This window comes from Daktulosphaira vitifoliae, unplaced genomic scaffold (assembly GCF_025091365.1).
Source record: "Daktulosphaira vitifoliae isolate Bord-2020 unplaced genomic scaffold, ASM2509136v1 Scaffold_3, whole genome shotgun sequence".
NCBI lineage: Eukaryota > Metazoa > Arthropoda > Insecta > Hemiptera > Phylloxeridae > Daktulosphaira > Daktulosphaira vitifoliae.
In genome coordinates, this window is record NW_026099574.1 from 31,374,848 (window position 1) to 31,398,197 (window position 23,350).

A 23,350-nucleotide genomic window follows, 5' to 3' on the forward strand; every position below is an offset into this window, starting at 1 on the left:
GCTGAGAAAAAGTGGTTACAAAAAAAAAAAAAAAAAGAACACATCATAATAAAATTAATAACTTCTCAGCTTCGCATCGAAGCTAAAAGAAATAAATTATAAATTTCTATTTTTTTTTACCTATTATTGGTAAATAATAAAAAATATGGTTTAAACGTTTTTTAAGAAGGCAATAATTGTTATTTTAAAAATTATCCAAAATATAATAATTGACTTAAAAGTTAATGCTTATAAAACTTATACAAAGTGTCCCTAGAAACATCCTTTATATAATATATAAACATTTGTATTATAATTTTCAAAATTAAAAATAAAGACATTGGGGTCCTAAATTGATAATTTACAGTTCATTTGTAATTTTAAGTAATAAAAAAAAATGTATTTCTTCAACATTAAAATATAATGAGTTCGTGTACTCATTATATTTTATAAGACTAAATATTTAAAATTAAATTGTGTAATTATTAAATAATAATTTGTATTTTTAAATAAAAACGTATGGAAAGCCCATGTTTTATTAAACAAAACAAAATATAACTTATATCTTAAAGATTATCTTATATTTTAAAGTCTACAGATGCTGTTATTGTTAAATAAAAAAATTACTTCTAGAAATTTAAAAATTTTTAATAATTTTTATAAAGTCACAAAATAATATAAAATATCGATTTACTTCTACCTTGTTTGTTCGGTCGTGACGAAACTGTTTGGTGGGTGAGCGCCGATTTTTTATTCTCTTCAACAAGAGCGCGACCTGTCACAACTGGTTTACTTGTTAGGGTAGTGTGTGGCGGTGGTCGCGAAGGGTCATTCGTGTATCGGCATGCCTAGAGTGGTTTTGTGTATCACGGACTCTAGTGCGTTATTTTGTTGGTTTTGTTTTCTTTGACGGTTTTATGTGTTCAATTCACTCTGTTGATTGCGTCGGGCTCAACTGCTTTACTTGACACATTCACTATCTTCTTTTGGGTACAGAAAGCAAGGTCAGACTATACATTTTCTGTTTGTCAAAATATTAATTACTAAAAATTTATGTTGTTGTATTTTAGTATATTAGTTTTAAATATAAGTACTAACAATAGATTTAAGATAAACCAATTTTGTTACTGTATTAGAGAGTACATATTTAATTTCGGTAAATAAATTACAGTCCATTAAAAACGTTATTCTTTTAATTTTATTTTAAGGAACCTTTAGAGACGTGATTTCATTCGGCGATTGGTCGTCCGAGTATTTCGCGTCGCACATTGTTTTTTGTAAAAAAGTTTTATGAAAGCTTTTTAAAAAATGTGTATTTGGAAATTGACAATCAATCAGAAAATGAATTTTTATTGTTACAAAAAAATGAAGTATTACCGGAGTATAGAATTCTACAAAAAGTAAACGAGTTGATAATATAAGCGTAAGTGAAATATTGCTTTAAAGAAGGAATTCAAGAAGCAAACTTGTGAAAAAGAAAATTGTTTTACAAATAGGTGTCTTGATTGTTTATATTGGTCAATCGAAAGAGTGCAGTTTTAATTTAAATTAAGATAAATGCTAATATTATATATTTCATAACATTTGGTATTTTTATATGTTTGTCTCTTATATCTCCTTATATCAGTATGCAATTTAAATATAATATAAACTATTTTTACTATTGAAAACAGAATACCCAATGTTATACATAGTTTTAGATATAAACTGTCTCGTACTGGAAAAACTATAAAAAGTATTAATAATGACATAGCACTGATGAATAATAATTTCCACCGAGTATTTTTGTCGCAAACATTTTTGCACTACAAAAGCTAAAATGATAAATCGTACAGAAGGGGAATAACTTTCTTTAATATGAGTATTTCTTCTCTTGAAAGGCTGTCAGTTAAAATGACCTTTAGGTCACTTAACATTACTTAGACCTTTACTCCCATTAGTTCTTCCATAAAACCATCTTTGTAACTAATCTATGTCTGAAATATAATTTCCATTGCGATTTTAACGCCAATTCAGTGTTACTGTCAACCAAAAATGGTTCTGAGACCTAAAATGAACCCTTTGCTACAGATGTTTCGACATACACCATACAAACAATGAGGTATTTCGTGATTCAAAATTATAACAAAACTAAGTAATGACAATAGTATAGTGAGACAATTGTTAATTTTAGAACTTTAGATTTGATAATAGAATAAAATTAGTTGTTATTATTTGTACTATACTTAATTGCAGAAAATTCTAATTTGCTCAAACAATTACCTATTAATTTTATCGAAAATTAAAACACAAAATAAAACATTCCAACGAAATCAGGATACGCTATTTATAATTTTTTTGTGTAATGTGAATATTAAAAGTTTTGATAAATTATCTATATATTGCACATGATAATGTCATAATTAATTATTCTGTAGTTATATTATTATAAGAATGCTTATTTTATTATTCCAATTATTAATTCACAATATTAATATTTTTACTTTTCTCTTTAATAATTTTACAGTCAATAATAAATATAAAAAATTCAAATACAATTTTTTTTAGCTGAGAAGATATTGATTTTTCTGTGCTATATTTTTTTTATCATTCCATATAATTTATCCTACTAGACCAATTTTTTTCAGTGATACGTCAAAAGATGTCAAATATTATCCAAGTTATCAGAGTAATAATTTGAAAAATTTGCATAAATTTTAATAAAAAATGAAAATGTCCTAAAATTTAACAATTAGTATAAAACAGACAGTATTAATATTTTTAGTTTAGAAATATTAGAGTTTAACATTTTTTTATGTAATAAAATACTATAGCTTATATTTATGCGACAACAAGCGATTGTTAAACTATTTATCAATTAAAAGAAGTACGAGTTGATATTTTTTAAATTCATTTTTGTAATACTTTTTTTTTCAATCACAGTTTCTGATTTAATTATTCTGTTAGTAAAACTAACTACAAAAATGAATTTTATTGAAATTTAGTATTAAATCAGTCCTTTAATGTTTTTCTTTCATTCCAGTACAATTAATTTTAACCAATGTCTTTTTTATTATCCCGTATATTATATAGATTCTTACTTTTTCGAAAACAAATTTAATTGAAGCTTTATTTGTTATAGTATTCAGTGAAGACTTTTCAATTAATTAATTAATTTTTCATAATTGTCACTTGTGTGCATTTTAATTTTGCTTGATATTTCTCAGTGTTTTCAGATGATACAAATTACTTTATTATTCTCAGTACATAAGCGAGTTTCCATTAAAATTCTACTGTCAGTTAATCTCTAAACGAGTCCACACTATAAACAGTACCTTGATGATGGGTCTTCGAACATTTAAATGTATAATATATTAACTTTACTTAAACCCTAAAGTGTGTGCATTTAACAAAATGACACTATTTAAATAAATACTGTGGTTAAAATGAAAGAGAAAATTTTAGAGCTCAGTTTGTAAAACTTCTAAGAGAATTATTTTTGGGGAAATTTAAATAAATTCTATAAGGTACAATTTTAAACGTCTGATTGTATTTCAATTGTACTCAATTTGATTTAGTTTATTTCAAGTTAGCATTTGAGTAAATTTTATTGATCTGTAATAACGAACGTATCACATACCAGAAAGATTTTTTTGTACATAATAAAACAGCGACTTTACTATTTATTTAGTTTTTAAAGTTTTTAATTCAACGTCTGTTTTATTCAAAATAAACTGAAATATTATAACTATAGTTTCTATCAATTATATAAAACATGTTTAAAAATTGTTTTTTGATTTCGTGTTATTTAAACTTAATAAATAATATTCAGTATTATTTAAATTTTTATAAAAATGATCAGTAATTTTTGATGAACAAATTATGAAATAACAACAAAAAGACGATAATAATGAGTGTATTCATATATCACTATGTATAAAATATTATTATTTATTTATTATAATAAGTTATTAATAGTCTTACTATATAAAAAAAATTTTGAATAAGGGAAAAGGAGTTACCAAAAAAATTAATTACGTTACTATAGTTACACTTTTGCATAGTTCAAAATAAAGAAATATTATTTTTTTTCAAAATTCGTAAACGGGATGATTTTAAGTCAATTATACATAAATTATGTTTAATTTGTAAATATATACATATTTATTTATATTCCGAATACACATATTAAAAAGGAATATTGCTTATAACCGATGAGTACACAGTAGTCTGTATTATTGACAGTAACATAAAAATAACATTATAAATATAAAAAGTTTTGCTTAAATTTAAAAAACTGTTTAACATTTAATAAGAGATATTAAAACATCAATAATACCGTAAGATAATTTTTTTTTGTTTTGTACATATATATTTAGGGTGTTCACTTTTTACATTATAGGTTTTCTTTATGAAATTTTTAATTATTCGTTTAGGTAACAAGTAAAAATTGATTGTGTTATTTAACCTATTATCAAATCGTAAATTCTTGTAAAAATACATTATTTGTGTTAATTGTTTTATTCAGTCTCTTGAAAAATTATTATCTGATTCATTTGGCTTTTAAGAAATTTACGATTTAATATTTATTTCCTCTACAAGAGTAAAATAGTTTTTATAGCAAATGAAAATGAAAAATAATTTTATGGTCTGAAACGATTTTTCGTATAAATGGTTTGTCAATAAATAATATTTGAACCGTGTCAAATTTAGTTTTTGACAATTTGTCTATTTGCTTTTCGTTCAATGGCCTTTTGGATGTAAAAGTACTGGTGTACATTTTAACATTGAGAAAATCACAAAATTATCATTCGTTCTCCATTTATTTTTAGTGTAATAATTATTTTAAAACATAAAATCAAAATTGTCAATTGATTTTCTCGGATTACTTTATGAATTTTTTTATCCCGTTAGCCATTGTTGTTTAGGATATTACAATGATATATTTCAGTATTTTATACTTAAAAATCATACATCATAATCATTTTAATAAAAAAAAAGTGTAAATATTGTTCACAACGTCAAGTTAGTTGTCAAATATAAAATACATAAGCTGTCATAAGATGGAAGGTAATTGTGTGGATAAGTAACTGGAATTTTTATTCCAACCACCTCTAGTGGTAATACCTTCTCAGAACAAAAATCTAATGTTTATGATGATTATTATGACGATGATAATAATAATAATAATAATAGTAATAACAACAATATATAATAAACGAGTGACCGTTGTACAATTTGTTGTATTGTCTGAAATTTCTGTTTCCTGGACGTGGACTGTGCGCTATTTGCACACATTTCCCTTACCCTCGGGGCTTTGGGAGCTCTAAAACACACACACACATTCACAAAAACCCCTTCGGCAGTGCGGCTTTTGTAACAACCTGGATTTATAGCCATCGTCGATGTTGCTTTTCGCCTTGCTGCCTCTACTATTTCCCACATAAACGCAAGCGCGCATTAAATGAAAATGAGAAACAACGCGGCGCTGTTCTTTTGTAATATTTAAAAAGATTTCCGTGCCATATACAGAAATGAAACCGCCTAGTGTGCATTTTAGTTTGTTTTCCAGTCCCAGGCCGACTGAATAAATCAACGACGAAAGCCGAGACATCAACGCCAAGACCTTGCGAAATTCTACAACATTTTTTTATAAATTGTGCTGTATTCTAACCAGTAGTCGTCAGTTTTAAGTAAATTACATTTGCCATATAGTTGCCCTTTGACACCGAGCTCGATGTACACGTTGCCCAATTGAGTGAATGCTGAATCTGCACGTAAAATTAAATCCAAAACGCGTACATTTAAGTTGAAAGTTAAGGGATCAGTGAAAAAAATAAAAAAAATTGTCGTGAAAATATGTTTATTCTACCCTGAACTACAGCAATTCTGGAAATTGCCAATAAAAATACAATTTCTTTTGGGTTGCACACAGCTTGTCTCATGACAATATTTCCTCTGACGAGAGAAAATCATAAAGTCTGTCTGCGTATACGATGTTTGACACTATTTTACATTTTGATCCTTAGTGCACTTGTCTGGTTTATTCATATAGCTAGTATATATTACGACTCAAAGAAAAAACAAGAAAAAATACTTAGTCGTATAAAATAATAATACAACACATAGTAAATAAACCATGAGAGTTTTTAGCTTATTACTATGGTGGCTGTATAGTCATAATTTTTCAAGTATTCGGCTAGCCACGTACTATAATTTAAAATAGTTTAGTATTTATATGTATACATATAAATGAAACTGATCTTTAGGGAAGTTTTTAAAAAATTACATCAACTACTAATTAAACTACATTAAAGTGAACGTTACATATTCTGATTTGTTTAGTTTCTTTAAAATGTCCATGTTACATTTAAAATAGTGATCCTGTTAAGTGGCATTTAGTTTAACCGATCTGTTTTTGTTCTTAACTTCTATTGGGTCAATTGGGAAGTATCAAAAGACCATAAAACCATTAATCACATAATCCACTTACTGCTATGTCACACTGGTATGTTTGTAAAGATAATCAACGTAAAGAATAATCAAATAAAATATATTTCAATGTTATTATAAAAACTATTTGAATAGTTATTAATAATTATTAATCTATATATCTTGTATATTTTAAACTCACTAGTAATTCAATTTATAATTTGAAAGATAAAGATTATATTTTTAATTTTATGAGATTTTCAATTTTCTAAACTTATTTTTACTTGTTCTAAATATTGATAAACACATACCAAAACATGTTTAATTATATTTAAATACATTTAATTGTTATATAATAATTTAAAATACTTAAAAACAGTAACTATTCTTACGATTTTAAAATAAATGTTACTTGAATACAATTGTTAAAAATACTATATTTATTTTCGCCTTCCTAAAAATATTATTATACAGTATTATTTTTTAAAGAATACTACCCCTCATTTTTTTTGTTTAATAATGATATTTTTTATAAAAATGTAGTTAAAATTTGATTAATTTTTATATATCAAAATAAATATAAAATTTTTTATAATTAAAAATAATTTCTAATTGTAGTTTATAGGAGTAATTTTTGAAAGTTAAATTGGAACCTAAAATTGTTTTTATAGTAATTATTGGAAAATTAACTAAATAAAATTTTGACTGCTCAATGACTAGTTTTGTAATCTTGCTTTGAGAAATATTAGTGTTTAAAATTTTGAAAAGGTGAGGAGTAGGTCAGTGTTTTACAATGCACTATTTTTACTATAACGCAGAGATAAGAATTGTTTTATGTGGTCCATCCCATTCGCCAATAACTAAAAATTATAACAACTCGCAAAGTAATACTACAAAACTGGTTTCGACTAATAAAATTTTTATGTAGTCTATATTCCAATAAATATTTTAAAAATATGTATAAGTTCCTTTATAGTTTTAAAAAGTTATCTCTAAAGACTACCTCAAAAATAATTTTTCCACAATAAACTTGGCAAATGGTTAATTAAAATGAATTAACTTTTATTCGGTAGATTTTTATGAAAAAATAATTATTTAACAAAAAACTTGTAAGGAGTGTTGTACTCATAAATCATAGTTTATTTATTTTTCTAAATTTAGAGGGAGCTAAGTTCCCCTGCAGCCCAACTTATCTCACATATGAATAAATTAGCAATGACAACTATCCAAGATTTTAATTTCAACCATACGATTTGTTTTTTGTACTATAACAAATGATTAAATTTTGACTTTTTTTTTATACCTGGTTTAACTATATATATTCAACTATATGAGTTTAGTTCTTCCAACTATATAATTAAGTTATTGCTATATAAACTGCGTTTTTTATTTAGGGTAACTATTTAAATATTTATTTGAGTCATATAGTTTTTCCGTATAACACATTTCAAGATAAACTAAAAAGACTTGCATTAAGTTTATTTTAAAATAAAATTCTTAAAAAACAACTGAATATATTTAGTATAATATTACGTCCATGAACGTAGTTTTTACATCTTTACAGGTATATAAAACACCAATAATACTAGCAATATTAGTTAATAAACGAATTATTGTATTTATAATATTTTTTCATTATTAGATTTATTGATAATTAAATATAATATTAAATATTATTATAATTTATCAATATTATAATAGTTATATTATTATAAATGATTGATAAATAACTTAAAAGTTTAAATATTTAAACTTTTATCAATACAATGTATAATAAAATCAGAATACCGAAACTTAATCAATTAAAGAAATAAGAAATATATATATGTTAAAAAGAGAGGTCAAAATTTACTCATTAAAATAACAGCTATTTACTAATCTTCTTACAACTGAACATACTTGTGTTGTTGTAGAGTACCTATTAAGTTTGTATTTTCGCTGACTTAAACAATTTAAACCGAAAATCCCTTTTAACTTACTCATAAAGTATTCATACGGTTGTGAAAGGTCATAACCAATTGACCGAGCAAAAGGGTTGTAAAAGAATTCAATGTACATCATTTTATTACATGCCAACCAAATAAATCGGACGTTCCAGCTGATAATCGGATTCCCGAGATTGCTTCCTTGTCATTCAAGTGATCCAATTTAGTTGAAATGAAGTGGTTATGTGTACCACATGGTTCTACTTGTACCACAAACTATTTTCCGACCTTTGTGTATATAAATCTTATTAAACTATTTGGCAGCTGAAGTTCCGTTAAAGCATAGCAATATTTTATGGTAATATATGAATGTCAGAGAAACAAGATAATGCAGTTACTTTAAGTGTCCATTATTTAGTCAGATTCACATTTTTTTTTTTTTTGCTTGAATGTTAAATAACAAAGCATTAAAAAGTTTCTAATAATGTTTTTTTGAACTAGCCATGTTATAGCTAAAATCGACATTCAGTTTGTCTTAGATTTGACGGAAATGTTGTTAACTAATTACTTTTAGATTGAATATTTCTAATACTCTACACATATGAATGCATTTTACTATAAGAACTATATTTTATTCTAAACACAACAACAGGGTACATCATTTATTTTTATTATCAACAGCTATATTATTTAGTTATTCAGTTAGTAATTAAAAACATTTTAATATCATACACCACATATAAATTATAATGTATTCATAATGTATTACATCAACTGTGTTGTTTTAATGACCTCGGGTATTTGTTTTTTTTTTTGGCGCCATTCGGAAAATTTTAACTTTAATAAATTACAATTGACCGAATTTTAACGAGTACTGTGACATTAATTGGGGGGCTACGAACTCGAAAGCCAACTGAAATGACAAGCAACGATTGTATGAATAATATTTTAACTGCAACTAACTTAACTGGCGAGTGTGAGTTCCATGAGATAATAGAAATGTTGTTTTCGTCGAGTTCCAAAGCGTTTAGGAAGTAAAATAGAAATTTTGTGTTGAATGTTGTACACCCTTAGTGGGTTAAAACGTCCGAAATATATTTTAATTTTACATAATGTAAACAGTAACAACATGTGTGGAATTTTTAAAATTGATTTATATGTGTAATATATAAGAGTAAAAAACACTACAGACTCAGTTTGTGGGCTACTGTTTTTTTTTTCATCGACGCGAAGCTTTTGGTTATTATTCATTGTTTTACTTTATGCTATTTCATTTTACCCTCATAAAAGTCTTTATGTAAAACACATACGTTAAAACTTTGTTTTATGTATTTTCTATAGTGTAAGGGTAAAAAATACCTATAGGTATTTTTTTACCGTTAAATGAGCAATTAAAATTTGAAATGTTAACTTTTAATTGCTCATTTAATATTATCGATAAGATGTATTTCACTGAACATTTTAATCTATACATTTTGTTTTCGTAAGGGAAATCATTAATTTATAATTGTTAAGTTTATTGCATTTTGTCGTAGTAGACTTAACTATGTTCATTCATTAATCAAAATGAAAGAAGTTTCGCATTATATATATTAGGTTATATTCATTTGGGTTTATAATACATGTTATCGTCAGAATAGAAAGTGTAAAATCTTTAACTGGCCTTTGTCGTTGGCGAATTAAATGAAATAGAAACCGCCCGGACGTGTAGCTTTCATGCCACTTAGTATAAGAACCGTATTTGAACGAAACCGTTGTATCTATGTTAATGACCGTTTCAGATCCTCAGGGGATAAAAAAAACTTGTCTGGTAGTTTTATATGCAATGTGACGCCATACCTTCTGGGAAAATTGATGTATTTGTTAATGTAGTTTAACCGAAATCGTCTAAAGGCTACCGAAACGCCATAGTTTAATTGAATTAAAATTTCTCTGGAAGGTCCTGCTGTGCGGCCAGAGGAGCTAAACGAGAATAATAATAATTATCATTATAGTGAGAAACGTCCCTGTACGTATCGGTTTGGATGAGCTCGTTCGTTAATATTTCATTAGACACGCTGTTCGTAAACTCGACGATCTATGATGTAATAATAATGTGCTTAAGATCTATGTAATGCATTGAACGCTCACAGAAAGACTACATGCATGTCGCTTGCAAAACAATCCAGCCATATCGCGATGCTGATGTAATTAATAATGATCGAACGTTATGGCCGCGGCGGTGAAACGAAAACCACCGACCTGAATACTAAATTCGTTAAGTTTGCAATGCTGTTATTATTATTATTCGGTTTGTTAATAATTACCTTTTGCCTTACCTTCTGACGGTTTGCCTGTTAGAGATTACTTGGCCGCAAAACCTTTGTACAACAAAAGGCTTCTTCATAGTAGACCACAAAAAATCCCTCTGGGTCAAAATTCTGTCTTTGTCGTCTAAGAAGGCTAATTATCGTACTAATTTTAGACGAGAAATACCGAATAAAAGTTGTATGCCTTCAAACAAGAAATAACATGAACTTTTACTTTAAAACGATAGTTTTTGAAATAACTGTCAAAGCAGATATTAAAATAAAAATATGTACTTTGATATTATATTGACTTTTTAACTCTTTTATATACATTGAAAAGTACTTATGTTAAATAATTTAATTCTATTTCTTATTTATATCTTTGCTATTAAAAATTAAACAACTTGAAAGATAATCAAATAGTTACTACATTGCAATTTCTTTAAATAAGTTTTATCATAAAACTATTAGCCGTTAAATTTTGATAAAGTCAAGGAGAAATGTATCATCTATTTTGATTAGTGAAGATTGAATTCGAGATTTTTCAGAAACTTTTACCTTATTTGGAAATATGTGAAGTATGAATCATACAAATAAATAAATATGAACATATTTATTTATTTACGAACATACAAAATTTGCTGCTTCTACATTTTTAAATTAAATTTTATATTTTAATTTCACAGAATCAACTCACAAAATAAATTGATCATTTTATATATTATTCATTATATATTATATATTCTTTCAAATAGTTCCATTTAAATTGACAGATTTATAAAGTTACCTCTGGGGAGTTATGCTGTTAAGAATATCTTTCTGTTTAGAAAGGTAACAATTCTGACTCTTGTATATTTAGCAAACTGTCTGGTAGCTTTTTGTTATTAATGGCAACAATATATTTCTTTCTTCCCTTCTTTCCTTTATATACTAAAATAGTCTATACAAATATATCTGTGTATGTGTATATATGCATAATCACTTTTTTTAAATTGTATTACAAAGCTAGTTGTCATGATAGTAAGCCTATTGGTAATATACGATAAATAAAAATTATTTCGTTAATAGTTTTAGTAAATTTTTACAAATTAAATATTTAAAAGAGAATGAGTGACTAAAAGACATTGAGTACTTATTGAAGTACAAACTACATTTGTTTAATATAGGAAATAATCATAACAAAGTAACAATATATAATTATAATAACAAATAAAATATTCAAAAATAGTATTTTTTGAAGAGTTATTTCGTTAACTAAGGGGGCTAAGCTAAATTACTTGTTGCGTCTATAGCTTGGCCTCCAAAAAAAAAAACGCGAGTCCCTAACCGAGATTTCCGGTCATCTCCTTCATCGCTGGGTTTGTTGAATGAAATATTTAAAAAAATATTTTGCCCCCGTAAAAAATTTTCGTGGACGCCTTTGTGATCTTCTGAAAATTTTTATTTAGTTCTACAAATGCCTCAATTTATTTTCATACCAAGATACTTTTTTTATTAATAATAGAATTTAGTTATTGTTATTTCGTATCTCAAATAATGTTAACAACCGTAAAACTTATTTTATCATACTGCTATTTCAAGGCTGTGTGACACATAGCAACAAGTGAAACTGATTAACAACCTTAAAAAGGTTTAATTTAAATAAGTTGATTGAAGGAGTTGATTAGCTGTTAAATTTGATTTCTAAACTAAAATATAAGGTAATATGATAAAACACCATATATAAAAATTGGTAGGCTTCTAAAATTTCTTTTTTTTTTTAAATTATTTTTCAACAAAAGACTGAAAAACGTGTTATGAATAATATACTATAATATTTTAAATTATCTTTAGCTAAAAAAATGATTGTTTTAGCCTTTTTTAATTTTTTTGCTATGATACGCCATAAACATTATCTGACCTAATTATACATAAGCTAACATAGAATAATACTTTATTATATTTGTTTAGCAGCACGTTTATTTTAATTATGAAGAGCATGAATATTCTCGTATGACATATTTTTAAATTTTTTTATTTTACAGTTTACTCAAAAATTTTATCATGAAATACATCAGTTAACCAAAAGCCAATAAATTCTTAATTGTTTAATATTTTATATTTGTACTTGATTACTGATTATTACATTTAAAAAATGAACAAATATTTACTTTTTTATTTCAAACAAATAGTTAGTATTTATGAATTTTACTCTTTAAGCCAAAAAAAAAACTATAAAATTAATTGCCTGATAGCTGATAAGTATATTAAGTGAAGTATGTAGTACTTTATTATTTCAAACATATTATCCGACATTATCTTTAACCGTTCAGGTCGTGAAATAAATCACCTCAACCATGTTATCTCAATTTTATAGCCTCTTATACTCCTAAAAACGTTCGCAATTACATTTAAGATGGCGAGACTCCTTTAAACGACAATCTTACAGTTTTTATTTACAACTTTGCCTGCAAAATTAATTTCAAAATAGCCATATTTAGTACTTTTTACCAAAAATATGACATTTATTTACTTCAAGATACTGTAAATAGTCTATCGAACTACATGCCATTTGTATATTGGATTTCAAAACTTAAAAATATAAAGTTGAACGAGGTGTCAAATACAGATTTTACTTTTTATTTTATTCACTTTAAGTTTTTTTTTTCAATTTTTCATGTATGTTGAAAAAGATAATTTATTAAAATGTGCTTTAAAAAGAGTGACGACTAAACCATTCCTGTTTTAGTTATTCAAGGGTTCTGTGATGTATACAGTCTGCTATATTACCTTTTTTCATTATTATTTTTAAAAACTAAACATTTTTCATTGACAAATACTTATGTCAAATGCAGAATATAATTTTAAGTATTCTTAGCTTTTATAAAAAATATCATTAACTTTACTTTTATTACAAAATTATGTCAGGGTTGATAGTGACAATGTAGGCGTTCTCACGGTGGTCAATATGGCGGATAGAATTTTACACGATAAAAATAAATACTTCGTTAAGATGTATTTTGAAAGGGAGTAGTAAAAAAATTTCTTATATATATATATATATATTCTTTCAAGACGAAATCCTTAAAAGCACACAGTTATTTAACGGCGTTTATAGTAGGCAATTTCGGTACATAGATGTCATAGGTTGTTATATTAACAAAAAAATTAATCAATAAACTTTGGGTTTCTATTATTGATAATTAGAGAATAAAATGTATTGTAAATTTATTTTTGTTAGATAAATATCAATGAAATCTAATGATGAAAATGGAAGTTTAATGATATTATGAATAATCTATATATAAGTTATCATGAATAATTTAATTTAAAAATGATATAAAACAAGAGCCTCGTAGAAAAATATATCATAACTCAAATGGCCCTTTTGGAAATACACAAATAATTTATTATTTTAAATTGGAATTAGTGACTAATTTATAGATGAAAAAAGTGGCTCGTACATCATATTTAAAAATATTTCTTAATAAATTATCACTTACCTTTAAGTTAATTAAAAATAATTAACTTAAATTTTAAACCACATTTTTATTGTATTGTAAATTAATTTCTTAATTACCAACCAACTTATTTTTCAGTTTAAGAAGCATTCAAAAACAATTTGTTCTTCACACGAAGATTGTGATTTAAGAATATTATCTTTCATGTAAGTAAATAGATTATAAATCAGTAAACTAAGAAGTTATTTTTGCGTGATTTATACTGAAATATTGTTTTAATTTGAATTCATATTGATAAAATAAGTGACTCTTTCATTGTTAAATTTAATAATTTTTTGTTGAAACTCTCTACATTGTACTTAATTATTAGAAATGATCAGTTTTATCAACGTAATTATTATTTTCAGGCCAGTGTCTGGTGAAGCTACTTTTGAATTATATTACCGGAAGACAGGCTTCAAACATTTACAGGAAATATTAAGTAACATTAATTCTACAGGATATTTACCAGCTCATAAACCTGTACCATTGATAAACAATTCTTTGTTACTTCAATCTGAACCAATGCTTTGGATAAGTGTATGAATATTCTATTGTGAACTAATAAAATACATTTTACTTTTTTAATAATCAATAGCGTACATCGGTTTTTAGAAAATGAACTCAAATGTTTATAAAGACACTTTGAGAGTGGGTGAGCTTTTAATGGTATCTTGTATTGCACAAGGTTCTTCTGCTATTCAATATAAATGGTATAAAGATGGTTATCTAGTAAATACCTCAATAGCTTCAACAAGGTACAATATACATATACAGAAGTGGTCCAGTATGTTCTGACCACTCTTATAACTTTTGATACAATGAACATTTCGTTGTAATGTTTTTAAACAATTATTAAATTTTTAGACATAATTAAAAACATATTTTTTATTATTTGTCACTTATATCAAAAAATAAAAATATATTAGTCTTTTATTATTTAGAGAATAATTATTATTTTCATTATTATTATCATTATTATTTACTATTTTTTTTTTTTTTTTAAATTTTGATATAATTAAAAAATAGAAATAATGTATTTTAATTGCTTTATTATTAAATGGAAAAAAAATATGATCTTAAAGGATTCTAACATCTCATAAATTGTTTAAAAAAAAATAAAGTGTAATGTTAATTGTTTTTAAAACTTATAAAAGTAACCAGACAATGCTGACACACCTATACTGTATAGTTATTTTCTAAAATTAATTCCATGTACGGTAATTTAATAGATCAATTTGGACTAAAGTAATAAAAAATGATAAAACTGAAAAAAACTTTATTCTTGTGATTGAACATGTTGACCCTAGCGATTTTGGAATGTATACTTGTGAACTGACTGATCGTGGTCGTCAGCAATGTAAGTCAATCATCATATCAATACCTCCTTTACCAGAAGTAGTCGTGAAACCTTCAATTACAGTTCAAAAAGTAATTTTTTTTTTTCAACATTATAATAACTCTTTAAGGTAAAATGTCATTTATTTTTGTTTTAGGGCGATAGTGTAGCAATAGTATGTGTTTCAAGAAATGAATATACGAAGTTTGGTTATACTTGGTCCTATAATAATAATTTGGTACCTATGTCACCACCAGACCTTTACTGGGAAGACTTACATCGTGGTGGTATTATACTTCATGTTAAAAATATTCAGGTAAATTGTTCAATTTAACCTTAAATTCAAACTCACGTTCACATAAATTTTATTTTCTTGAAGTTATTAACTTGACAGATACCACTTGAAAGTTTTTTAGGAAAAATATTTCATGAATTTTGACTTTAATAATTAATTTAGAAAGTAGTTGCATTAAAACTCCCATTTTGCGTTTTCTTTTTTTATTAATCTCAAAAATCACTTTTTATAATTTTTTCATTTTTATTTAAAATAGAGATCAGAAAGATATACTTGCGAAGTTACATGCCCAGCAGGAAATAAAAAAGAGCATACTGATATTTTTGTACTTAATACTACTACTACAGCATTTTGTGATCCTGATGGTGTTTGGCCATTGACTATGGCAGGCACATTGGCGTCAATTGATTGTCCAAAAAGATTGATGAACTATGCTACTCGATACTGTGAACTAAAAGCACCTAATTACACTGAATGGCATGCAGCAAATTATTCAGCATGTGTCCCACATTACCTACGAAAAGTAACTCAAAATGTAAGTAGTAAACTTTGTAGGATTAAATTTAATTTAAAACATGTATAAGATTTAAAAATAAATAACGGGAAATTATTATTTAAAACGTTTTTCCTGAAACTTCATCTATAATTTTTTGTGTTACTATTTATGATTTTGTATTAACTCATTGCACTGTAACTTCAAAGTGAATGAATTAAATTATAAACAAAAATTAAAGTTTTAAATTTACGTATTCATATATATGCGCTATACTATTGACTTGTGATCTTCTAGTTTCATGTCAGAACATTGGGTTTTGAACGAGAGTCTACAGCTGCTAAGACGTTAAATTCTTTGAAATATCACATGCAAAAGACCGATGAATGGTACCCAGGCGAAGGGGAATCTATAGTCGAGTTCTTATCATCAGTTACCAATTTTCTCCAAAATTCAAATCAGTTAGAAGATTTAGACGAAGCAACGAGTAGTTTTAATAACATATTAGATGTTTTACTTAAAAATAAATCAATTATTACTAAAGAAGTGAGTTAATTATTGACAATATTTAAAAATAACTATTATTTCTATATTTTTAAATTTATTATTATTTATTTTGTTTGTAGAAAATTGAACAAATCATAAAAATGATTGAAAAGTGGGTGTTATTGAGAGCATTTTATTTAGTAAAGCAGAAAAACAAACAGCGGTTGAGTTTTAATATAGATGAAATTTTTATTGATTCTGCTTCAGAGATTGTTAAGAAATTACCCGGCAAAAATTTAACTTTCGATTTTTTCAATGATGAGTAAGTACTATGGCTGATATCATGTTAAATATAATATTATTCGCACAACAAAATTTTTTGTTCAATAGTGATAGTATGTTGACTACGCAACCACCAAAAGTTACTGTATCCATTTACGATATTGACATTGATAAATGCATTAACAAATCATTCAACGTGGGTGTTATAATATACAACAGCTTACCAGAGTTTTTTGAACTGAATTATGATATGACCATAATTAGGTAATTTTCTTCATTAATATTTAATAACATTAAAATGAAATTCTAAGAAAATTTCGATTAAAGAATATTGTAAGCCAAACATTATTAACGTTTAAGCAATAATTTAGTCGAACTATTTAATAAATAAAAAAATATGTTAACAATTTATTATTGTTTCATACTTATTATTTGAAAAACTTTTCAGTTAAATTTCGACTGTCTCACCATAAATGATTCTTTTTGATCATTTAACACGTTTTAAAAGCATATTATTTGAAACTGTTCAAATTTTAATTGAGAACTGAAATTTAATCTAATTGCACTATGCATGTTGTCCTTTATTTAACTGGGATATAGTGATCAATTTTGCCATTATGTCACGTATTTTATTACTTTTCTTTTTGATTCTTAATCTCTATTTTATACCAGTTGTTATTAAGTTATTTGATACAATGCTCTTTAGTAACAAAATCTAATAACACAACTAAATAGTTATCTTTCTGAAATTCATTCATGCAGAATGCCTGTCAATTTTAGTTTTCATGTTATTTACTATTATTTAGCAATTGCGTGCGTCATCCACAATTAATTAAAATAATATACATTAAATAAAAACAATTCAAATTATAACATTTAAAATATTTGAATTTGTTGTAACAATATATTAAGATTGTTTATTATTAGTGTGAGTTGATTTTACTGATACTTTATAATATTTTGGTTAACAAACGACTAACAAACTATATATTATAAAGTAATAAAGAATTAAAATTTAATATTGAACTTTTATTAATAAACGTATAACAAAACTAAATAAAAGCAGCTTTTAAAATTTTGAATCATTTAAATAAAAGTTATGTGATCGTTCACAATAAACTTAATTTCTTAAAGTGAATAGTTTCTATCAACTAATCACCAAGTTGTGTGGTATGCTCAATACGGTGAAGTTAAATATGTTCTTTAAAAATATATGTTACATACATTTAAAAATAAGGGAACTTTCAAACAAATTTTTAAGTGAACCAAAAGTTTAAAGTATTGTTATTTATTATAAATTTATTTCAACTAATAAATGGTTTTATTGAATGAAGCTACATAAAATCAATATAACAACGTAAAATACGCTGAATGATGTTTCATTGTATCTTTACTTATTTTAATACATAACTCAAAGTTTTTTATTGTTAATTTTTATTGCAGTGGTTCTACAGACTTTATGAGCTTGAAAACACCATTGGTAACAGTTAGTGTAGCGCGTGACGGTCAACGAATACGTTCAAACTTTTTACCTCCAATCGAAACGATAATCGATTTTAATCTTAATCTGCCGGACATCAATGGTACATGGAATTTAACTTGTACTGTCACGGATTTTGTGGGCAACACTTGGAATACGACTGCTTGTAAGATAATCACTGGTGTTGGTTCACTTAGAAACGTCACTCGATGCCAATGTCCTTCGGCTGGTGTGTTTGCCGTGTACACTGCAATCATGCCACGGGTTAGTAATTAAATTTTGTATCTTACTCAAAAACAATTTATCTTTTCCCAACGATAATATTCCACTTAACAAATAAATAATTGATCATCAATCGCCTGTCAAATCGTTTAATAATTTTAATAATATTTTCTGCTCGTTCCCTCATTCAATTCAATAACAAAAAGTCAACGCATTTTATATTTCACGAAAAGAAATATTATTTCTCTATAAATTATAATAAAGTCTCAGATATTGAGAATAATTGGAAATGAGGTATTTTTTTCACTGGTGCATTTTTGAATCTCATAAACTCCTTTCACGGAGTTTATTATACAATTTGGTAAATCTCTTGGAAAAGCTTTATTTTATTTTATAAAACATTAATATAACGTGGAAATTTTCCACGGTAATGTTACACTTAACAAATGCTACCCATTTAAGTTGAGGTATTTCCAGTACAAAAAGTCTAAAAATATATTCTATTTAAAATGGTGAAGTTTAATTCCGAATTTAAAGTAACTTAATGAAAAAGTTATATTAACATAAAAAATATTATATAAATGAACTGTAACGGTATTTTTTTGAATTGAATAAAATAATAATGTTAAAAAAATTAATATTTAGATAATTAAACAAATAATAATGTAGTCATTTTATAATTTTCTTAAATAGTTTTTAATAGTTGAAGAAATTATTTCATTTAATTTTTTCATTTTTTGTGTTATTATCTGAAAATAAGAAAGGTATTTAAACATTTTATTCACAAACAAAACGAAGTATTTAAGCCATAAATTAAAATTTACTATAGCAAAATGTGTGGGATACTGTTAGTTTCAAACTCCGTTTGAATTAACGCAATCGCTGGGAAATGTCTCTGCATAGTAATATTGTTTTGTTAATGTTTCTTAAACAAGAAGTTTTTGTATAATTTTTAATTTTTTATATAGGTTCTACAGCTCACACAAACAACAAAAGATAATTTAATTGTGATACTTGGATGCGTTTGTTGCCTTATTCTATCTGTTTTGACATTTATACTATTGGCTATACGATGGGCTAATGAGCAAACATGCATTTTATACCTAAAAATTCAATTATGTTTAGCTATTGCTACTCAAATGTGCACGTTTCTATTGGCGATTAAAATTGTAATATTTTAAAAATTAAACAAAAAGTATTTTTCAGTGTATAACACTAATTATTTGCGTCTATTTAGAATGATTATGCGTATTTCTCATTATGTTTGCAAATAGTGACAATAATTGAAGCCACTTCACATTTAAGTCAAGTGCTAATCGTGTACACAGAAATTATCAGCTTCCCTAGTTTTCCTACTATAAAATTATCCATTATTGGTGTGGCAACAGGTAAGTAAAATTTACTTTAGTAATTATAAACATGGTTTCAATTTATGTTCATTCATTTCGTTTCATAACATAACTTTCCTGATATATTACCTAGACAGTAATCTCAGTAGTGTTGTTTTCAACAAATTTTACTCTATACCGACTCTAACGACTTGTCGTGCTCATATTTTATGCTCGAGTCATTAAAATTATATTTTTGTTGTCTACAAATAAATGTTTAATCATTCCTATTGATAGAAATAGTAAATATTATATAGTTTTAAATGTTACAAGAATTAACGAAAAATAATTTGTATTATTTTGTAATTTTATTCTATTGAAAAATAATTTATACATAATGTGTCTTAATAAGTATAATATTATTATATTTGTTTAAAACTTTTTTTAGCTGCTCCGATATTGTTTGTTTTGAGTATTATGCTAAGTCTAAACATTGTTGGTGTCAACCCTATTCGACCGTGGATAAATACTTCAGCATTTTTATACATATATTTTGTACTTTTTATACTTCTTTTGCTCATGTATGTATCTGTCCTGGTCATTTCCATATCCAAGATCAATTTCATCAAAGAAAAATTACATAGAAATACGCCGTGTTGTTTGAATGAGTGGTAATTATTGATTTCATCATTCCTAAGTAAAAGAGTATTATAATTTATAAATTGTATTATAACGATTTTAAGATTATTAATAGATTTAATTTTTAGCATCAATGTGAGCAACAATCATTTTAATTGTCCCCTAACAAAAATATATAAATCCAAAATAATATTTACTAAATACAATTTCCTATAATAAAAAATCATATTTTGTGACAGTACATTTTTCTTCTTCTTCCTCGACTTAATCCCAACTGTCCTCATATCGTATTCAATAGCATTGCTCCATCTCCTTTTTGGTCTTCCTCTACCTCTTCTTCCTTCAACATTCATTTCTATAACTGTTCTTACANTTGACACAATCTCTCACATCAGCTGTCAGGTGTTGAAATATATATATATATATATACAGAACTATTTTCCTTATATTTATATCCTATAGTTTTTAACTAATTAGTAATAATATCAAAAATTATTGGTAATAGAAAAAAATATAATTGTTGATTTAAAATTAGCATGAAAATATGAATAATAAAATATATTTTTTACTCTGAAAACAATTTTTGTAGACCATTTATTCATAATTAACAACAAATTATTATCTAAATTTTTTGTGTCAAATCCTACAATTTTATATACGTTTACCATAAAAGTAATAATACTTTATATCAGCTGTCCTCATATCGTATTCAATAGCATTGCTCCATCTCCTTTTTGGTCTTCCTCTACCTCTTCTTCCTTCAACATTCATTTCTATAACTGTTCTTACAGCTTCCGATTCTTCTCTCCTTATAACATGACCAAACCATCTTAGTCTATTTTCTCTCATCTTATCCACGATTGACGCTACACCTATACTCTCTTTTATATGCTCGTTGCTTATCTTATCTTACTCTATCTAATGACTCAACTCATCCAACTAAGCATTCTCATCTCTGCTATACTTTCTTATCAACCGCCCAACACTCTAAACCATACATCATAGCTGGCCCCATTAGAGTCTTGTAAAATTTACCTTTCGCCTCATTGGAATTCTTTTATTCTTATGCAGACGACAGACGCTTCTCTCCACTTCAACCACCCGCAATTAATCCTGTGTCTTACATCATCGTCAATACCAACGCTTTTTTGCACAACTGACCCTAAATACTTAAAACTTTCCACCTCTCCTATCACGTCCTCGTCTATTGTCACTGATCAATGATTTTGTATCAGTACATAATATTAGAATTATTTTGATACAGAAAGTATTCCTTTCAGTTACGAAAGGTGATCATAAAATTTTTATCATTTTATTCCGCTGTTTCATAGTAAAATTACAATATAAATACTACTGATCAATGTTACTTCCTAGTTAAAATTTGAGTCATCCAAATATTCAATTTTTTTTCATGATGACTTATGCAATTTTATTACTATAAATTTTTACGGTTTTGTTATTGTTCAAGATTATATCAATTTTTTCACAATGTTTTGAAATTAATCATTTCTCTAGGGCTTAAATGGTAATCTATATTTTATGGTTAGAATTGAATATGAAACTGTCTGAAAGAAATATTGTGAATATATATTTCAACAGACAAGTAGACAAGTTACTTTAAATTTTATCTAATATATCTTGAACGTGTCATTTTGATAGAATTTATTGTAATATTACATATGAGTAATTCATTATAATTCTAAGCACATAAACGCATACATTTAAATACATTAAAGATGAGGTAAACTATAGGCTTTGCTTGTGTGGATGTGCATTTATTCAGCGGATTATATAATTGATACATTCAAAAATAATATTATAATTTGCAAGAAGAAATTCAAAGAAAAAATCTTTTTTCAGGATTGGACTTATTAAGAGATCCATAGTCATTTTGTTAATGGTTATTATCACTACCATGCTCAGTATTCTATACTTTTTATACTCAGAAGAATTATTCAAGCATTCATTTAGTATTTCTTGTGCTTTAAAAGTGAGTGCTAACGCTATCTAGAAGCATTGCTTAGACTTAAGTTTAAAGCTTCAGACGCTGGATGGCGAAGTCCTTACAATTGCCTAATTAACTAATAAGTTTATTTGAGTTTTACATTTATATTTATTCCTAGGGATTTGTAGTTCTCGTATGTTATGTATTTCACACTGAAGAATCATTTAACTTAATATCAGTTTATTTGTTGAAATCCACAAACAATCGATTGTCCGGAGACATTCATTTGGATGTCAATGGAAGTCCTTCGAATGGTAAAAAATTAACTTTGAAAATTATCAATAACTCAAAGATAAAAATATTTTATTTAAAAATTATGTTGCTATATTTGTTTTTAAGTGGATAATTTAAGTGACTCATTTGAAATTTCAATTGTCTATTTTTAGATTTATCTAAAAACGCTGTTGACTGTGAAATTAATAATAAGTCAACAAAGTGTGATATCATAGAGATTTCTGATAATCCTACAGATTACTTTACGGCGCAAGAACAACCTACTTCAGTTATCAGTAACTTGACCAGTTCGTTAAAAAGAGCATCCGGACAAAATTTAGAATCCAAAACGAAATCTGTTACGTTTCTGCATGATTTAGTCACTGGTAAAATCAATAATTATAACATAAATTTTAGTTTTATTGTAATTCTTCAGTTTACTACTTCGCGATCTGTTAAAAATTGCTTGACATTATGTTGAGCCGC

General features: G+C 26.0%; 1 protein-coding gene across 2 annotated transcripts in view; it reads left to right on the forward strand.

The window, feature by feature from the left end:
* Positions 1 to 23,350, forward strand: part of LOC126902823 (uncharacterized) — a 113,453-nt gene that overhangs the window by 88,249 nt on the left and 1,854 nt on the right. For both annotated transcript variants that reach the window (XM_050680450.1, XM_050680451.1), the window contains 16 exons: positions 14,182 to 14,249; positions 14,451 to 14,622; positions 14,698 to 14,840; positions 15,315 to 15,513; positions 15,579 to 15,737; positions 15,973 to 16,251; positions 16,507 to 16,755; positions 16,836 to 17,017; positions 17,086 to 17,241; positions 18,421 to 18,721; positions 19,648 to 19,848; positions 19,917 to 20,067; positions 20,456 to 20,678; positions 22,507 to 22,636; positions 22,770 to 22,905; positions 23,038 to 23,250. In XM_050680450.1, coding sequence (XP_050536407.1) covers positions 14,182 to 14,249; positions 14,451 to 14,622; positions 14,698 to 14,840; positions 15,315 to 15,513; positions 15,579 to 15,737; positions 15,973 to 16,251; positions 16,507 to 16,755; positions 16,836 to 17,017; positions 17,086 to 17,241; positions 18,421 to 18,721; positions 19,648 to 19,848; positions 19,917 to 20,067; positions 20,456 to 20,678; positions 22,507 to 22,636; positions 22,770 to 22,905; positions 23,038 to 23,250 — 2,962 coding nt within the window. The remainder of the gene's footprint in view (positions 1 to 14,181; positions 14,250 to 14,450; positions 14,623 to 14,697; positions 14,841 to 15,314; positions 15,514 to 15,578; positions 15,738 to 15,972; positions 16,252 to 16,506; positions 16,756 to 16,835; positions 17,018 to 17,085; positions 17,242 to 18,420; positions 18,722 to 19,647; positions 19,849 to 19,916; positions 20,068 to 20,455; positions 20,679 to 22,506; positions 22,637 to 22,769; positions 22,906 to 23,037; positions 23,251 to 23,350) is intronic.